A 19,071-nucleotide genomic window follows, 5' to 3' on the forward strand; every position below is an offset into this window, starting at 1 on the left:
AGAAGAAACACCCATTTATGGTTTTTATAGTTTGAGGTTTAACATTAATATTAAACTGAATTCCTGACCTTTGGTTTCAACTTCATTCTTGTGTTTTTGTCAGCCTGTCTTTCTTTCAATTTAATTTTTATTTCTATGTTTCTTACATTTTCAGGCCGTGTCTCTGGACTGGAAGATGAGTTAAAGCACGTAAAGAGTTCTTTATCAAAGGCTGAAGCAGAGAAAAGACAGTTACAGGAGGATCTTACTGCCCTAGAAAAGGTGTGTGTCTGTGTGTGTATGTACGCGTGTGCGTATGTGCTTTAGTGAGAGACTAAATGACTCACATTCTCAGCATATGTGTGTAATTATGTGTATTATTTTGAACCCCCTGTTAATGTTGTCCCCTTCACCCACAGGAGAAGAGCAAGCAGGAGATTGATCTTTCTTTTAAACTCAAAGCCATTCAGCAGAGTCTAGAGCAGGAGGAGGCAGAGCATAAAGCCACTAAAGCCAGATTGGTTGACAACAACAAAATCAACCAATCCATTGAGGAGGCCAAGTCTGAGGCCCTGAAAGGTAAAATTACAGTTGCCTCTGATTTAAAAACTCTTAAAACATGTACAAATTTCACTACAAATTAAAAAAAAATTAAAAAGGGGAGCTCAGTTTAGAGTGAGAGAAAAAAAAATCATGGTTACCTTAGTTACCCATTCGTTTACTCTGGGGAAAGTGCTCAATTCCCTCTCTTAAAACTATCCTGTAATAAATCTAAAACTATTACTCAAAAGGAATTTGAATAAACAAAAAACTTTTGTTGACTTTACTTTGACACCAGAAACTTGCCTGTCAAGATTTACATGATTCTTTTGGAAGTGTACGCGCATTACCCCTGAATGAAAAAAATGTTTTCCTCATTCCAAAATAATTTTTCCATTTTTTTTTGTTCTAGCTGAGTAAATCTTTCCAAAGTCTGAAGTACAAGCCTGTGGCTCGTTTGCCGTTTGGTGATGTTGTGTGTGTTTGTGTGACAGATATGGAATATAAGCTGCTGGAAGAACGATCTGCGAAGCAACAGTTGGAAAACAGACTGATGCAGCTGGAGAAGGAAAACTCAGTATTAGACTGTGACTACAAGCAAGCCAAACACGAGCTTCAGGAGCTCCGCTCGCTCAAAGAAAAACTCACTGAGGAGGTACACCTATCTGACTGTTCTTCTTGCCTGGCATATTTTTGTAATATGTTGTGTTTTTTGTACATATTTTCAACACTTGCACATATTTTTCGCACTTCAACACTATTTTTGGCACATATTTTTGGATGAAGCTTCATTTTAAACTTAAAATGAAAGGCATTTTAAACTTACATATATGCATCACATGGTGTGTGGAGAGTCCAAGATATTAAATCCAGTCTTTTGTGTGTGTGTGTGTGACAGGTGGAGGTGCTGAGTGTACGTGTGCAGCAGGAGACTCAGAAGAAGACTCTGTTTCAGGCAGATCTCAATGTACAGAGGCAGGAGGTCAGCTCTCTGCGCTCCTCGGAGAAACAGCTCAAACAAGAGCTCAACCATCTGCTGGAGCTCAAACTCAGCCTGGAAAAACAAAATCAGGAACTACGCAAGTGAGTAAGGTTTCATGATGGATGAGATATATATTACAATGATATTGTTCTTCTGTGTCATTGTCTTTATAGTTGTGGTGTGAACGTCCCTATTCTCATAGAATTAGAATGATTAATAAAACTTGGTTATCGTTATAGTTATCACTCTTAGTATGAACAGGCTTTTAGCCTGTTTTTCTAAACTTACAAAGTGAAACACTAATAAGCATAATGTTACATAGCACACACATATTGTGCATGCAATTAAAAGCTCTCTTTGTCCACTCAGGGAGAGAGAAGAAGCTGACAAACAGCTGAAAGAGCTGAAGGACCAGTTGGAGTCAGAGCAGTACTTCACAGTATGTCTGACAGGCTTTAACATATTTTGTCAGTGAATGTGTGGAGGGCTGTATTTTGATTGGTTTGTGTATCTGTGCTCTCATATTTGTTTTGAATTGAAAAATTTTACCTTGATTTCAGAAATTGTATAAGACTCAGATTCGAGAGCTGAAGGAGGACAGTGATGAAAAGGCTAAACTCTACAAAGATGCTCAGCAGAGAATAGAGGACCTGCAGGAAGAGAGGTGTGTATTTCCACACAAGTATTTGTTTTTGAAACAGGATGGCAAGACATATGAAAATGACTGGACTTTTTTTTTTATAAACTGCTCTACGTAACTATTTTCGTTTGACACTATCACCTGTAATCATGATCCATCAGATAGATACATCTGTGCAGAATGTAATGACCAAAACAGTGTTTCTTAACAAAGTAACTTGTAGTTTCAACTGCTTCAACCACTAGAGGGCCAAATGTTACAAAATGTAGCTTCAAGTTTTAATAAAACTGAAAAATGAAAATGTGAGTTTCTTGGATTTTACGGTGCATTTCCACTGGCACGTAGCGAGCACAGCGGAGCGAGCGTTTTCAATTAATACCTATGGAAGTTGAGCTTAAACGCTCGCGTGGTGTATTATGGGATTGAAAGCGGCGCAGAGAAAGCATTGACAGCGGCTGAGAGCGTCAAAAAGATTGGACTTTTTGCAAATGTCGAGCGATAAACTCTGGGTGACAAACAATCGCTGTGAAAGGAAAAAGATGAAACGTAAACAGGGTGTTTTTCAGAGGCGTGCTCTGCCCTAAATTTCACACGGCCCAAAGCAGTGGCGTTGTAGCGTTGCCAACGGCACTGGGCGCAGATTTGATGCTGTAGTGGAAACGCACCGATAGTCTTTGGCTTTTGGCATTTGGCTTTGAAGCCATCTATATGCTAGTGTATTCCACATCATAGGCAGAGCGCCTCCTAATGGTACAGAGGATGAACAACATAGTTGATCAATATAGCCACAGCTTTTTCCCAGCGAGGAGAAAGAGTAATATGTGACCCTGGACCACAAAACCAGTCTTAAGTAGCATGGGTATATTTGTAGCAATAGCCAAAAATACATTGTATGGGTCAAAATGGTTGATTTTCTTTTATGCCAAAAATCATTAGCATATTAAGTAAAGATCATGTTCCATGAAGATACTTTGTAAATTTCCTACAGTAAATATATTAAAACTTAATTTTTGATTAGTAATATGCATTGCTAAGAACTTCATTCGGACAGCTTTAAAGGCGATTTTCTCAATATTTAGATTTTTTTGCACCCTCAGATTCCAGATTTTCAAATAGTTGTATCTCGGCCAAATATTGTCCCGTCCTAACAAACCATACAGCAATGGAAAGCTTATTTATTCAGCTTTCAGGTGATGCATAAATCTCAATTTCGAACAATTAGTGCAAGGCTAGTAAGGTAAATAGATGCTAATAGAATGAATGAACAGATAACAATATCTATGCTTGCATCTTTGTACACCAAATTCCTGTTCATATACAAACTGGTTCATGTGTGTTTCTGTAGGGACTCATTAGCAACACAGCTAGAGGCAAGCCTGACAAAAGCAGATGCTGAAGAGTTGGCACGCACCATCGCTGAGGAGCAATACTCAGAGCTGGAGAAAGAAAAGATCATGAAGGAGCTGGAGATCAAAGACATGATCGCCAGACACCGGCAGGAAATCAGCGAAAAGGACAATACCATCAGCTCGGTGAGCATAAGAGCGATTATAAGAATGGATTTAATTCATAAATAAATATATAATAAAATAACAGAAGTAATAATTTGTCTGTACACACAACATAAACATTAATTAATATTAATTATGTACATTTTTAAAATATTTTACCTAATGCAAGCTGGAGGAATCGAACCGCACACTGACTGTGGATGTTGGCAACCTGGCTAATGAGAAAGAAGAGCTCAACAATCAGCTCATACACCTACAGCATAGTGAGTAGGCTGCTGAATGCCAGTTAATATTATAATAATATGAATGAATTTGATGTTATAATGTTCATATATGGGCTTTAACATTTATAAATGTGTATATACAGAGCTGGAGAAGACCAGAGAAGAAGAAAAACAGACGAAATCTTTGATCCTGTCCTTCGAGAAGCAATCAGCTCAAACACCTACAGCATAGTGAGTAGGCTGCTGAATGCCAGTTAATATTATAATAATATGAATGAATTTGATGTTATAATGTTCATATATGGGCTTTAACATTTATAAATGTGTATATACAGAGCTGGAGAAGACCAGAGAAGAAGAAAAACAGACGAAATCTTTGATCCTGTCCTTCGAGAAGCAAATACAGTCTGAGCGAACCCTCAAGATTCAGGTATGTCTGGCTTATTTTAATCAAGACTGTATAAAAATGCTGTATACATGTATATGTTACACCGTTGTTCTCATAGCTTAAAATAGGTGTTATTAGCATGTCTCAGGTAAATTATATCAGATGTTTGTATTGTAGGCTGTAAACAAGCTGGCTGAAGTTATGAAGAAGAATGATGTCAGAACACCGCAAGGCAACACCGCTGATGTCCGCAGAAAGGAGAAGGTGAACAGACAGCTCCAGTTGCAGCTCCGCACCGAGAAAGATAAACTCGACCACACCATCATCAAATACCAGAAAGAAATCAATGAAATGCAGGCTGTAAGTGACATTAAATACATACATTTAAAGGAAATGTAACCACCAGGAAACCTAGTCACTATTCTGCATAAATATATAAATCTGTTGTTCTGTTTACAGACGTTAGCAGAGGAGTCTCAGGTGCGACTGGAGATGCAGATGGCCCTGGACAGTAAAGACAGTGATATTGAGCGTCTGCGCTGTCAGATCACTTCTCTGAGCATCCATTCTCTGGACACCAGCAGCATCAGCAGCACCGGCAACGACCTGGAGGGTGATGACGCTTATCCAGGTAACTATCCAGGTTATGACCCGTCAAGCACAGGACCGCCTAATGTGGTAATTCATGCCATAATTGATGACCACTATTTAATTCATTTTGGGCAATAAAATATGTTGTGCAACCACAAACCATTCAATAGAAATATATAAGCATAGTATATAACAACTCAAAAACTGTTTTCATAGAAGCACTCACTATACTTTCTTAAACTTAAAAACACCTGGCATATCTATCTATCTATCTATCTATCTATCTATCTATCTATCTATCCACTGACTCTAGAACACATAATCAATACATGACACTGTTTTTCTCTTTTACCTGTTCTCCGTTTCGCTCTATATCTATCTTTTTTGTTGACTTCTTCCCCTCTTTTTAATGTTCCTTTCTTCTCCTGGTCAAAATGGCATACTAAATGTATGCATCTTTTGCTTCTTTTCCTTCATTCTTCTTTCACTCCTTCTCACTCTCACCGCTGTAGTGCGCATCACACACTCACACACCTCGGAGTCTATGTCCTTCACATACCAACGAAGCTCCAAGTCAGTGTGTATTGATACCCGGCCATGCCGGATCGTTCCTCGGTTCCCCTCCGACTCAGAGGAAGACGAGGATGAGGAAGTCGAGTGGGGGCAAAGGCCCGCCCTCACATATGAGAAGCCTACTGACCAAGAGTCTGCAGGTGACCCTGCATGGAAACAAATCAGTATGCATACTGCCCCTTGCTCCCCTTTACCTTCCTTCAGTGTGGAGTTCAAATACTAAACACCTAGACAGCATTTTGGGGCATAAATGAGCCTATGAAATTCAAAAATGCTGTCTAAGTAGGCAACTCATTAGGTCAGTGATCATGGTGTGATGCTCATTAGATTTGACATCATTTTTCACATAATCACACTGATCACCTTGTGTGTTTTCTAAAAATCCATTAACACTACTGAAACCTTTTTATTCTAAGAGACTTCCAGTACAGTTTTGCATTCTGCACCTAGGAAAGGTGTTTTTTAGAGGTCTCCAAGTTCTTGAAGAAAAATGAGTCTGCCTGGTCATTTTCAGTTTGACAAAACCTGTGTGGCTCTGTAATCTTAAATAAAATGTGTAAAACACTCTTCTGTTTTTCTTTTACCACAGATTCTAGTCTTGAAGGATGGCTCTCAATGCCTACCAAAAATACCAAACGGTTTGGATGGGAAAAGAAGGTAAAGGTTTAAACCTACACACTCACATGTCGCAACAACAAACCCTCTTTGATCATCTGTGTGTAAATTGCAGTATGTGGTGGTAAGCAGCAAGAAGATCCTGTTTTATGACTCTGAGCAAGACAGAGAGCAGTCCAGTCCCTTCATGATTCTTGACATAGAGTGAGTTTAAAAAATATTTAGGCCTAAATTTAAGATTTATGTATTTGAATTGTATGTAAAATTTCCATCAATTTGTTTTAAAGCGTTTTAACATAAACTAATAAACTTAAAGTGATACATATTTGTCAGTTATACATAAATGAAACAGTTTTAAAAAATCATGGCATATTAATGGAATAATTTTTATTAGCTATTTGCATCCATTTGATTTTATTTAAATAATCATATGTGTGACCCTGGACCATAAAACCAGTCATAAGTGTCAATTTTTTTAAATTGAGATTTATACATAATCTGAAAGCTGAATAAATAAATAAGCTTTCCATTGATGTATGGTTTGTTAGGACAGGACAATGTTTGGTCGAGATACAACTTTTTGAAAATCTGGAATCTGAGGGTGCAAAAAAATCTAAGTATTGAGAAAATTTGTCCAAATGAAGTTCTTAGCAATACATATTACTAATCAAAAATTAAGTTTTTATATATTTATGGTAGGAAATTTACAAAATATCTTCATGGAACATGATCTTCATGATCATGATCCATGGAACAATATCCTACATACAATGTATTTTGCTACAAATGTACCTGTGCTACTTAAGACAGTTAAAATCAGCTAAATCTGTTCATTGTTAAAACGATCAAATGTATTCAATTAATTCAATTATTATTCAATAATTCAAATAAAAAAACATGGTTAAAATATGGTTAGGCGTGTAACAAACAATACTCAGTTAAAATGTATGAGATTGAAACAAATTGGATAGATTTATTGATAAATATATAAACCTGGTTATTGTGTTTTTAAAAAAACATTCGGTTCATTAGCACTATAATAGAAATTTTACCTGTTTCATTTATGTATATGAGTGGACAAATATGCACATATGTATATGATTGTATGTTTGTATGTGATTGAGGGATATGCACCACATTAAGTTTATTAGTTAAAACTGAGTAATCCAAATGGATGGAAATTTTATATGCAGTTCAAATACATAAATCTTAAACATTTACTGCTCTCTTGCACAACATTAGCCAGCCTATTTATTTTTATGCCTTCTTTTTCCCCTCTTAGCAAACTCTTCCATGTGAGACCTGTCACTCAGACAGACGTGTACCGCGCAGATCCAAGAGAAATCCCACGCATCTTCCAGGTAACATGCTTAATTTGTCCCTCCAGGAAATGTTTTATCATTCTTTGAAATTAACCATACCAAACCTCATTTTTTCTTCTGTTCTGTCTGTAGATATTATATGCTAATGAGGGAGAGAGCAAGAAAGAGGAGCTTGCTGTGGAAGCCTTATCAGCAGCTGAAAGGTCGTCGTTTATCCCACACAAAAGTCACGAGTTCGTACTCACGCTTTACCACTTCCCCTCTAGCTGTGAAGCATGTCCAAGGCCTCTGTGGCACGTCTTCAAACCCCCACCAGCCTTGGAGTGCAGACGCTGCCGAATCAAATGCCATAAAGACCACATAGATCGCAAAGAAGAGGTCCTAGCTCCTTGCAGAGGTCAGGAGGTCACACTCACAAAGCACTGCACATTCAGATTTATATTACCGTCTGTAGCTTGTTATACACATTAGAATTTAGCATTTTTGATACTAAGACAAAATATGAATTAAAATATAGAAGATGTCATAAATTCCTTTGATTATTTATAAATAATTAATTATTAATATATTACAACCACATATTCATAAAAATGGCAATATAAGTAATATTCAGATATATAAATTATAACAATATAATTTTTTGTACAAAATTTATTACTATAAATTTGATTATTATTATTATTACATTTTATTTATTTATTTACACTACCGTTTAAAGGTTTGTGGTCAATAAGATTTTTACCAAGGCAGCGTGTATTTTATTAAAAATATATAGTAATATTGTGAAATATCATTACAATTTTAAAAAGTTTCTATTTTAATATGTTATAAAATTGATTTTATATCTGTAATAACAAAGCTGAATTTTTAGCTGCCATTACTCCAGTCTTCAGTGTCATTTCTTATTATCAGTGCTGAAAACAATTGCGTTGCTTAATATTTTTGTGGAAACCATGATACTTTATTTATATTTTACTTTACATATTCTTTTTATCATTAGTAACATTATAAATGTCTTTACCGCTACTTTTTATGAATTTAATGCATCCATACTGACTCAAAATGGTTATTTATTTTAAATATGGACTCACTTTTGAACCTCCACATTGTACTTTGGATTGAAACTGACCTGTATGATTCATTGTTTTTCTCCAGTGAACTATGACATGTCCACGGCGAAAGAGCTACTGCTGCTGGCCAACTCCACAGAAGAGCAGCAGAAATGGGTCAGCCGCTTACTCAAGAGGGTCCCACGTAAACCTATAGCCCACTCCTCAAGCATAGCTATAGCTTCTCCTCCCTCTGAGGCATCACCAACTGGCCTGTCCCCTCAGCCCTCTCCTCACCTGTCAGCCCGTTCATCTCCCAGACTTCCACACAGAGGAGCCGTCAAGGTGCATTCCACCCGACAGCAGCCCTCACCCAAGACCAGGTGAGAACCGCTTCACGGATCAACAGCTACTGACAAAGGAGCTTGAAGGAGAATAATGTTACACACGGTCATTTAAGGTTAAAAAAACGGGGATTTATAAAGCAGTGGTTCTCAACCAGGAGGTGAGGCCCACTACAAGGGGAATTATTATTGAATTATATAAAATGTGTATATATTTCATTTGAATAATAATTGATATTAATGTTAATTTTAATTATCTTAAAAATATATATAGTATAGAAGAACTGTATAGATATAACTGTATAGAAGAACATACAGTTCTTGAAACTTCTGGATTCGCAAAATGATTTGTGATGAATTAATTTACCTATATTGACACTCCCAGTTTCTGTTAATAATATATTATTGTTCTGTTAATATTATATTATGTAGGGGCCAAACTCATGCCATTAGTTTTTAGCCCACAATTTTGTGTTAAGGAGGCTGATATTTTATCATTCTTTGACACAGTTTTCCATGAACATTTGAATGTGTAATTCATATCCATTTATACAGTCACTTTGTATAATCATTAAAATCTTCTTTACTGTTTCCTACTTACACTTCTGTACTAAGCTTCTGCTTAACTTTTGAGAATGAGTATTGGAGCATTGCTAATGTTTTTGCTCCTTATATTTGTATAGAACCTTATTGGCAAGTGGCTTTAAATACAATCATTTGCTCAATTAAAAGAAAAAATCACCCAAAAATAAACTTGTATAGACTACTTAATGTAATTTGATGCTGCTTTTGTCAATTTTTGGAGCTTGGCAGTTGTGGTCACTTTGGAAGAAAAGCAGCGTAAATTCTTAAATATTCTCTATTTGTTTTCCATGGGGAAAATTACATACGGGTTCGGAACAAAATGAAAGTGAATATATAATGTCAGCATTTTAATTTTTGGGTGAACTGTAGCTTCAATCAAGGTAAATGTAGATGATCTTGATCATAGTGCTGTCATATGTTAACCTGGCACAAGAAGTTAGATTTGGCTGTGAAGTTGCACAGGTTCTCAGTAGCTTACATTATACTGCTAACCTTTTATAGCCCTGGCCCCATGCTCCGTATCATACTTCATTGACCTTTCACCTTCCCCACTTGTGCTTATATGTGGACAGTAAGTACACTGCATGACTGCTTACCACTCAGGTTTTCTGCTTGTCTGTGCTGCCCTAAGACACCACCTTCAGATATTTGGCTGTCTGTTCTGTTCTCTGCATGCATCTAAAACGGAATAGATCTTCTTTGCTTGAATGTAAATACTAAAAAAAAACATCCACTAACAATGCAATCTCTCTTTTAATTCCATAATATTGGCATCTAATTCTAACTAAGCTTTTTTAACACAGTATCTGATTAAATATCAGACTTTGCAAGAAGAAAAAACAATATCATGAGGGTTCGGGGCAAATATCTGCCAAAAAAATGCAATAGTAAGATCTTATTCTAAATTACAATTAAGTATAAATAAAGAGCAGCATCTGTCACTCTCACACCTTTGTAGAACTTAAAGAAAAGACTCTTTTTCAAAAACTGCATTGTTCTGTATACCTTAAGTTAAACATGGGTGGCCATAATTTTTTCCGTTGATATTTTTACATGAGGCCGAATGACTCCTCTTTGTTCCAGATTGCTTGAGTTGGGCCTGAAGGACTGGGGTTGGTCTCTTGATGTTGAAATGGATGATGACGATGTATTAGACTTCTGAGGAGTTGAGTTTGTGGGGTAACCACAGTGGTGCCTTAGCATGTTTTTGTGTCTGTGTGTTTATGCTTTGGATTTAAAGCTGTTTTTGAAGTATGGCATTAATAGTGCGGGGTTTTTTCCAATGTGAGGGACTATAATTAGGTCAGGTTTTGATATAGATATTGTGTTTGATGCTCTAATATGAGTGGGCATGTTTGTGTGTAAGTGTTTGGCTGAATTAAAAAAGTCTGGCTTAGTTTGATTGAATGAGGCAGATCTGAAAACTGATGGTGTGGAGGTAAAGCTGTTGTGTGTGGTTGAATAGAGAATGGGATGTGAAATGTCTGCCATATATATATATATATTTTTTTTTTCGTTGACCTGAAACTTCTCTCCTCTCTTTTAATTTCAGCTAACTTTGGTGAAGGTTGGATAGGTGATAATCCATCTGGGAACTATGAAAGCGGAGAATGTCATAGTGTTCATTTTGGCAAATGGCAGGACTTCCAAGTGCCAAACTCCACAAGTATAAATGGCTGGTGAAGGGGCGGTCTAATATTTAAAACAGAACAAGCCATAAATCACCTAAAGGGTGCAGTTTCAATTTTAAGCCATTATAAGAGTGTTTTATGTCTTTGCAGACTATACAATTCTTCAAAAACGTTTTGAAGTTAAAGAATTTTAAACTTTTTGGTCTCCTTGCAAGGTTGTCAATAAGTTTGACTGTTTGCCTGAGTGTGTGTTTGAAACAGAATATATAGGCCTACTTTGGCTCTGCAATTACATGGTCATCTGAATTTATATACTCAAGTATTATATCTATTTTTTGTTAGGAAAAACAGATACATATTTAGTGACAGATTATATTTTTATCATGCATTATATGAAAGAACACTTTTTGAAAACTGCTTTTCAAAGAGCATTACTTAGTTGTTTGCCAGAACTATCTGCTCAAAATATATGCATTATTAAAGACTGGTATTACATTATGCAATGATGCAATCAGTAGCACATTTTAGCATTTTATTAATTGCTGTGACAAAAATTAGACACAATCTGAATGCATAGTGGAACATGAAGACCTCCGGTCCAAGCATTTTCTGTGTTTTATCATTTTGCCATGTTACCACTGACAAACCATTGAAACATTATGAAATTGTTAATAAAAAAGCTTTATTTGATGAACTTCTTATGTGTGATGATCCAAAACTTATCTGGGGCGTTTATACAGGAAACAAAATCATTTTGTCTAGGAGAAAGGTTGCATTAATGTATTCAGTTAGTATAATCATCATTACTTGTTTATAAGAAGATAAAGCCTTTAAAGAGGTGGGTAACTTAAATGTTGAAATATTACATGATATACACTGAGGCACTGTAAAAATTAACATGGAAAAAAAAAGTGAAAATATTATTTTACATAAGATTTGTTGCCAGTATCGTTTACAAAGAGTTAAAAAAGCATGCTTTTCCTTTGTTGTAAATGATTCACAAAAATTGATTAATAAAAGTCCAATGTTGCACAAGCGTTTAAACCAAATGTTGACCTGGAAAATCCTTGATTGCATGTTGACCAATGTAATATGTGATTTGGGTTATAAAAGCAGAATCGGTTCAAGACTGAGACATTGAGGTCTCTATTAAGATCCTCTGTTCTGTTGTGTCTTGTCATAAATATGTACAGCTATTATTTTCTAATACTTGCAGTGCTACACAGCTGCTTAGCTTATACGCAGAGTGTTTCGCACCCAGGAAAATGCAGACTTGTCTTCAGATCTGATGAGGTCCAAGTAATTTGTGCGTCTGTTAACTTCAAACAATTACCCAGCAAGGCCTTCCCAGGTAACACTACAGACCTCAGTGTCCGCTTCAGCAATTTAAGCTCCATAACATCTGATGACCTGAAGATCTTGTCCCATCTGAGGCAGCTCAGTCTGATCAGAAACCAGCTGTGTACATTACCTGCGGACCTGCTTTTGGGCCTGTCTAATCTTCATGTGCTTGACCTTACAGGTAATGAGTGTGTGTGTTTGGTTTTTACTTAGTTACGTTCCTCAAATTTAATCCATCTGTCTGTGTCTGTGCATCCCATAGAGACTGTCAGTCTGGCTGTGCATTAGTGGGAACTTTTCATTAATAGTAGGGACTCTTTCTAAAGGTTACTTTGTACCGCAGTATGTGGTGACAAAATGCTGGTTTTATGAGTATCATGGATTTGTTCAATCAGGAGTCTTTTGAGTGAGTTATCCAATTATCTCATTCTATACTCATTCTGATTCACTGATTCATGAGCAAAACAAGTTTATATGGCTGAATTTGTAAAGCATACTAGCATACTACTATTTCTGACATAATAAGAGTAGTGTTGGCTGTATGATATTTTGAATTCAGTCTTTATGGTGAGTCACTGAATCACTAAATTTGAGCGATTAATTAAAAGATGCTGACTTAATTAGAATGAAACGATTAACTGAGTCATTGAACAATTTCTCCAACCTTTTAGTTCAAAAACACTGACTGGAACTAAACAAGTAAATGAGTCATTAAATCAATTTCTCAACCGATTTGTTAAAAAACGCTGAATCATTCAGGAACAATTATCACTGAATCATTTCCCCAGCTGGTCCATTAAAAAACGCTGACAACCCTGAATGAAATAGGTGAGTTGGTCTTTAAAAGGATAGTTCCCCAAAAATACAAATTCTGCCATTATGCTATAATCAATTTCCATATGGAAAAAAATACTATGGGAATCAATGGGGGACATAAAAAACGGGTTTGGAACAACTTGAGGGTGAATAAATAATTAAGATTTTTTTTATTTTTATGTGAACTATCCCTTTAAATCGTTCACTCGCTCAGCCAATTGAATCGGTCAGCAACGAATATCGGATTGATTCATTGGACAAATCTCTCAAATGATTTCTTCAAAATACGGCAGAATCAGAAAAACAAGCACACTTGTTCATGTGTGTTTATGCGTATTGGCTAATAATATGATCCTATCCTAATAGGTAACAAACTGACAGCTTTATCATCGCAAGTGTTTCATCATTCTCCTCTTGTGGAGCTCACACTCTCAGATAATCTGCTCTCTGAGATAGATGCTGACTGTCTGCCTGTAAACAACTCTCTCCAGAGGTTAGATTTGTCATCTAACAAATTTACCCAGCTGCCCGTGGCCTTCCTGCAAAGACTCAACAATCTCGAGAGCTTAGACTTCCGAAATAATCAGCTGGAAGAACTGACTCCTGGAGCTCTGACCTCTCTGCCCAAACTTGAAGCTCTGTACCTGGAAAACAACAGACTGAAGTCTTTAGCTGCATCAGCATTCATTGGTAATCCAAACCTTCGCCAGATGTTCTTGAGCGGCAACCGTTTGGAGACCCTGCCTGCTGGAATTTTCCTCAAGCAGGACGAACTTGTTTTCCTTGACCTCAGGAACAACTATCTGCAAAACCTGACTCCAGGTACATTGGATGGACGTTTGTATGCTGTGCTGTCTGGTAATCCATGGCACTGCAACTCTAGTTTGGCATATCTATGGCATTGGCTGCGTATGAATAAAAAAAGTATTTTTCATGATGATAAAATCACTTGTAAAACACCTGCACATATGAAGGGTAGAAACATCACTGAAATTGCTGCCACAGAGCTTGGCATCAAGGACTAAGAAAATAATATAATAAAATACATATTTTAAAACAGTCACAGATATTTTTGAAATCTTCTAAATACTTTACAAACTGTCAAAATCTGAAAGATTTACTTACAAAATGATCAGAAATTCATATTTCATGATTGTACTATGCGTAATATTGAAAAAAAAAAAAACGTTTTTACTACATCAAATTTCGTATAGACATTTAAAGTAAATATTTCAACATGGAGCAAATATTTCATCTTATTAAAAAAAGTTTTTTTAACTCGAAAATCTGCTCTATTTACAAATCTTTTTGGAGAGTTTCCAGTTAACTAAATTCCAAGTATAATTTGTGCTTTTAAAAGCCGGTTTGGTACTATTTTTAAAGAAAGAAAACCTGATGTTGGTCAGCAGAGGGCACTAAACTCAAAGTAATTAGAGGTACATACTGTATGTCCTGAGGGAAATGTGGTTTCAGAAAAAGTTATTACAATTTTTAAATGTCTACACTTGTCTTTTATAACTGTTCTGTCCGTTATTGCTTTTAATAATACATTACAAACTGTAATTTCACTGTATCTGTCTCGTTTTTTGTCTATCGGTTTGATGTAGGCTATGTGTCCTCAGAAATCCCTTGTGTATCTTAGTAAAATGCCTTTGTGCATTGTAGAGATTTATAACTCCTGTGTAGTGTGTACAAGGGCCATTTCCAGGGGAGGCTACTTATGAAAATTAAACCTTTTCATGGAGGGTATAAATAGGATAGAATTGATCAGATTGCGCCCTTGTTCCAACTTCTGCCCCCCAGTGCCCCTCATTCGTTCATATATATATATATATATAGAGAGAGAGAGAGAGAGAGAGAATTCCCTGCATGGGCTTCGGGGCTTCCAAAATGTAATTGATTCTGCATTTTTATTGGTATGACATCACTGTAAAAGCACTAAAATGTATTTATTCAAGCAGGAAAATAGAATGGTGAGTTATGAATGGGCATGTAGAGTCCCCATTAAGAAAGCCATAACAAATACTGAAAAAATAATAAATTGATCTGACATGGTTGAAAGGATACGTTATGGATAATATAATAAGAATAATGTAATGTTGTGAAGTTTACATTTTTAAACCTTAAATAATGCAAAAGGATGTGTCTGACCCTGTTTTCACCTTCTACTTTGCATTAAGGATGTGAAGATTGGTTCCGTGTTCAATGCAGCGTGATGATTTTTATAATTCCTCTGAGAGACTGACGATTACCTGAACCGTCATTAACAGTGCTTTTCAGGCCACAAATCTCATGCACTTTTATAGCCAGATTAAACCCTTTTAGAAGGTTTAAAGAGCTCACAGAGACTCACAAAAAATGCTTTGTGACCTTGAAAAACTCTGAAGTTGACCAATAATGTTTTAAGGCCAATGATCATATATCTTTGTTAAGTTGTTACAGTAAACAGAATTTACTGTAACCATTCATTTTAAATTGACAGGAGATGTGGCATAATATATAATGATAATGATAACATTTTGAGTATTCTTTTAGGAGAAAAGTATGATAATCCATTCAAGGCTATTCCACACTACCACTTAATCGTTACTAAAAGCATTAATGCTAATGGAATTGTTCAAAATGAATTCCTCTCCATTTGCTTACATGTATACATTAACATTATTTCATTATCAAAGGCAAAATTAAATCAAATGGTTCGTCTGTACTGAATGAGATGTAATACAATATCTTGATGTGGAGGAAGGTCTCTTTCTCTCACTCCATTTAGCTTCGTTTGCCTCTTGCTACTTTTATTATAAGCAGATCTGCAAATTTAAACAGTTATTTTATTAATTTTTTCATTAGATTGCAGTTATTCACATTCTATCCTCCTCAGCACATAAACTGTGCGAAATTATGCCTGGCTGTAGTGCTGAGTAGGACCTAGGTTTGAGTCCAGACTAGGACATTTATTGTTGTATAAGTAATTAAATAAATACCTCAGAAGTTTTTTTTATCTATATACAACTTTTTTGTTGCCAGGGACCGCCAGATCTAAGCCATAAGTGTCCAGCCATCAGTAGACCTACACACACAAACACAAAGATCTTTCCATGTGGGCACAAACACATTCACTCATTAATTCACTCAGACAGAATGAATAACACCCACACACAAACACACCCACATCCACATCCATCCATGTCTTTCTGGAGCCAACAAATGAGTGTCTGACACCCGAGGGACGCTCAAAGCGCTGTGGCAAAATTCAAATCCTCTAGACACATCATTCAAACTCCCACAGAGGGGGATGGTGGTTCACACTAGTTTAAGGGCAGGTGAGATAAAAAAATAAAAAAAAACACTAGGGAGAGAAAAAGTACAGGTAAATTCATAGATGTCTATGTGTACAGGACAAGATCAGACTGAATTTTTTTAATAATCTGATGTATCTAAAGCATATTGTAATTGTATACAAGATTTTAGACATCAACTGGCATATCATAGCATGCACATTCAGTCACCAGAGCAAAAACACACATATTGTTTGCTGGTTTTGTTTTACAGTTTTGAACTATTGCTATTGCTCAATCTACATAGTAATAATAATAATAATTGAAATAATCATTTGCTTTCGTTTAATGCCAAATGGCTATAGAACTGTTTAATGTGGAAACAAAAGAAATCCAGACACACAGTCATTTTATTTTAAAAATCATTGAAAAAATGTTACAAAAATTTATACAAATTAGGTTGTGATTCAGAGTGCTCTATAAATTCAAGTCATTTTTCTTCCTTCAGGCTTGTTCAGTTAAGAGACCAGTCAGATATTCTCATTACTGTAAGATGTCTTCAGAGACAAGGAGTCTTGAAGCCTTTGATGTGTGTAAGATTTAAATGATTGATTTCAATACATTTAATGATGTTTTAATCAATTTTACTTACAATTATGATCAACCATTTTAATTTACTTCTCTATTGTTTTACTTTAATGTTTCTTGATAAAGTGTTGTTTTGATAGTTGCATTGACCCTAAGTAACCCATTTTATTTCATTCTTTTCTGAAAAGAGTCTTAGGAGTGTATACACTTACTTACAGTATAGCTACTATGTAGGCATGTTAATAAAAGGTGACTAAACCTGATAAAGAGCCATTTTATGTTAAAAGCTTGAAGATTTGATTACTGACATTGTTGAGCAGAGGGTGAGAGTTACATCAACTACATATTTAAACATTAGCTAGATAGATAGATAGATAGATAGATAGATAGATAGATAGATAGATAGATCGATAGATAGATAGAGTTTAAGGATTATTATTAATAAAAGGTGACGAAACCTGATAAAGAGCCATTTTATGTTAAAAGCTTGAAGATTTGATTACTGACATTGTTGAGCAGAGGGTTAGAGTTACATCAACTACATATTTAAACATTAGCTAGATAGATAGATAGATAGATAGATAGAGTTTAAGGATTATTGAACAAGTTTAGCCGTTTTCCATACTGTAATTACAATGCACTGTTCATATTGATTATTTCTGTTTCTGAATTAGTTTATTATTCTGAAGTATTGACACAGGATAAGCGCAAATCACTCTCTAGTTGTTCTTGCATTCGTGGGCAGGTTGGCCTTTGGACACATTTGTTGGATCACCAAGTAACGGGATATATGTTTCACTCCGCGACGCGCTCACAGCAGCGCTATCCCACACCGAGCTGCTGCCAGCCGAAGCCGTTCTTCCAGCCTCCAGACACTCCTGCGCTTCCTCCTTCGCGTGTAACGCCATGAGTTCGAGCTCATGCTTGGCAGCTGTTTCTAGCACACGTTGCTTACTGTAAACAATGACGAAGTTGTTAATAATCGGGTGGATTGGCAACGCTATAGCTATTACGCCACATAGAAAACTGACAGCCGCGTTACACCTGCCCAGCGTTGTTTTAGGATAGATGTCTCCATAACCCACAGTGGTCATAGTAATGATAGCCCACCAGAAGGACTGTGGGATGCTGGTGAACATGGTCTCCGGGTGGCTCTGCTCCAGTGTGTACCCCAGCGCGGAAAACAGGAAAATCCCCACGCTCATGTACATCAGCAGCAGACCCAGCTCTTTCAAGCTGCTTTTGAGTGCGAATGTAAGAGTTTGCAGACCTGCTGAGTGGCGCGCGAGTTTGAAAATGCGCGCAATGCGCATGATCCGCAACGCCTGCACTGCCTGCTGGACGTTGGCGAGCTCCATGATAGCAGTGCCCAAATGCGTAAGAATCAACACCACGTAGAACGGCATGATGGCTAGAAAGTCTATTATATTCATGAAGGAAAACACAAAGCGCAACTGGTTCGAAGAGGACACGACGCGCAAAATGTATTCCACTGTGAACCAGATGATGCAAGCCGTCTCGATGGACTCAAGGGCCGGGTGCTCCACGAGGTTACCCTGGGCATCTTCCACTTGCAGCTCCGGGATGGTTCCCACGCACATGACCACAGAGGAGAGCAGGATGAACGCGAACGACACCACTGCGATTACGCGCGCGGCTAAAGATGACTCTGGTTTCTCCATGAGTTTCCACAGGAACGCTTGACACTTCTGACCTCTAGTGACCCTCGCATCATCCTCCAGGTCGTCCAGGATGGTCTTGACCTTCTCTGCTATTTCTGCCAGCTCGGTTTGCACCTCATGTAAACTACTTATACAGCATTCGTCCAGATACTCCGCGTCTATCCCCCAATAGTCCATCTCTCTCATGAAGCGCATGGGACAGATTCCTCGCTTCATATGAATCTCTCCGTAGTAATATAGCTCTAGGATGCATTTGAAGGCCTCTGGGTCTCTGTCGAAGTAAAACTCTCGCTTTAAGTCGTCATAGTCATCACAGAGCGCGCAGAGATCTTCTTGTGTGGAATCCGTGGCTCGGTTCACCAGCTCCGCCAAACGCGTCTCGGGATATCGGTTCA

At 36.9% G+C, this 19,071-nt stretch overlaps 3 protein-coding genes across 3 annotated transcripts in view; 2 read left to right on the plus strand and 1 right to left on the minus strand.

Moving 5' to 3' along the window:
* Nucleotides 1-11,293, plus strand: part of LOC107698402 (rho-associated protein kinase 2-like) — a 29,406-nt gene extending 18,113 nt beyond the window's left edge. Inside the window, exons 16-34 of the mRNA XM_016499410.1 lie at nucleotides 155-261; nucleotides 399-558; nucleotides 1,014-1,174; nucleotides 1,418-1,602; nucleotides 1,871-1,940; nucleotides 2,062-2,165; nucleotides 3,487-3,673; nucleotides 3,822-3,915; nucleotides 4,212-4,306; nucleotides 4,442-4,624; nucleotides 4,724-4,895; nucleotides 5,368-5,568; nucleotides 6,018-6,085; nucleotides 6,159-6,247; nucleotides 7,326-7,404; nucleotides 7,498-7,762; nucleotides 8,521-8,797; nucleotides 10,427-10,508; nucleotides 10,896-11,293. Of these exons, the coding sequence (XP_016354896.1) occupies nucleotides 155-261; nucleotides 399-558; nucleotides 1,014-1,174; nucleotides 1,418-1,602; nucleotides 1,871-1,940; nucleotides 2,062-2,165; nucleotides 3,487-3,673; nucleotides 3,822-3,915; nucleotides 4,212-4,306; nucleotides 4,442-4,624; nucleotides 4,724-4,895; nucleotides 5,368-5,568; nucleotides 6,018-6,085; nucleotides 6,159-6,247; nucleotides 7,326-7,404; nucleotides 7,498-7,762; nucleotides 8,521-8,797; nucleotides 10,427-10,505 (2,576 nt within the window). The 3' untranslated portion in view covers nucleotides 10,506-10,508; nucleotides 10,896-11,293. The remainder of the gene's footprint in view (nucleotides 1-154; nucleotides 262-398; nucleotides 559-1,013; nucleotides 1,175-1,417; nucleotides 1,603-1,870; nucleotides 1,941-2,061; nucleotides 2,166-3,486; nucleotides 3,674-3,821; nucleotides 3,916-4,211; nucleotides 4,307-4,441; nucleotides 4,625-4,723; nucleotides 4,896-5,367; nucleotides 5,569-6,017; nucleotides 6,086-6,158; nucleotides 6,248-7,325; nucleotides 7,405-7,497; nucleotides 7,763-8,520; nucleotides 8,798-10,426; nucleotides 10,509-10,895) is intronic.
* A 799-nt stretch (nucleotides 11,294-12,092) lies between these two features.
* On the plus strand, nucleotides 12,093-15,167 carry LOC107698338 (leucine-rich alpha-2-glycoprotein-like). The gene is made up of 2 exons (XM_016499296.1): nucleotides 12,093-12,496; nucleotides 13,498-15,167. The coding sequence occupies exons 1-2, from the start codon at nucleotides 12,160-12,162 to the stop codon at nucleotides 14,154-14,156; spliced, it is 996 nt and encodes a 331-aa protein (XP_016354782.1). The 5' UTR covers nucleotides 12,093-12,159; the 3' UTR covers nucleotides 14,157-15,167.
* Nucleotides 15,168-17,667: 2,500 nt separating this feature from the next.
* The window catches only part of kcnf1a (potassium voltage-gated channel, subfamily F, member 1a), a 3,880-nt gene continuing 2,476 nt past the window's right edge, over nucleotides 17,668-19,071 (minus strand). Inside the window, exon 3 of the mRNA XM_016499297.1 lies at nucleotides 17,668-19,071. Coding sequence (XP_016354783.1) covers nucleotides 17,714-19,071 — 1,358 coding nt within the window. The 3' untranslated portion in view covers nucleotides 17,668-17,713.

The sequence above is a fragment of the Sinocyclocheilus anshuiensis genome, unplaced genomic scaffold, assembly GCF_001515605.1.
Source record: "Sinocyclocheilus anshuiensis isolate Anshui unplaced genomic scaffold, SAMN03320099.WGS_v1.1 scaffold1746, whole genome shotgun sequence".
In the NCBI taxonomy this organism is placed as follows: domain Eukaryota; kingdom Metazoa; phylum Chordata; class Actinopteri; order Cypriniformes; family Cyprinidae; genus Sinocyclocheilus; species Sinocyclocheilus anshuiensis.

Bases quoted from the DNA above. Each gene is read 5' to 3' on its own strand.
- LOC107698338 (XM_016499296.1), top strand. From the start codon at position 12,160: ATGTACAGCTATTATTTTCTAATACTTGCAGTGCTACACAGCTGCTTA. The intron at 12,497-13,497 runs GTAATGAGTGTG...CTATCCTAATAG, and splicing joins TCATGTGCTTGACCTTACAG to GTAACAAACTGACAGCTTTA.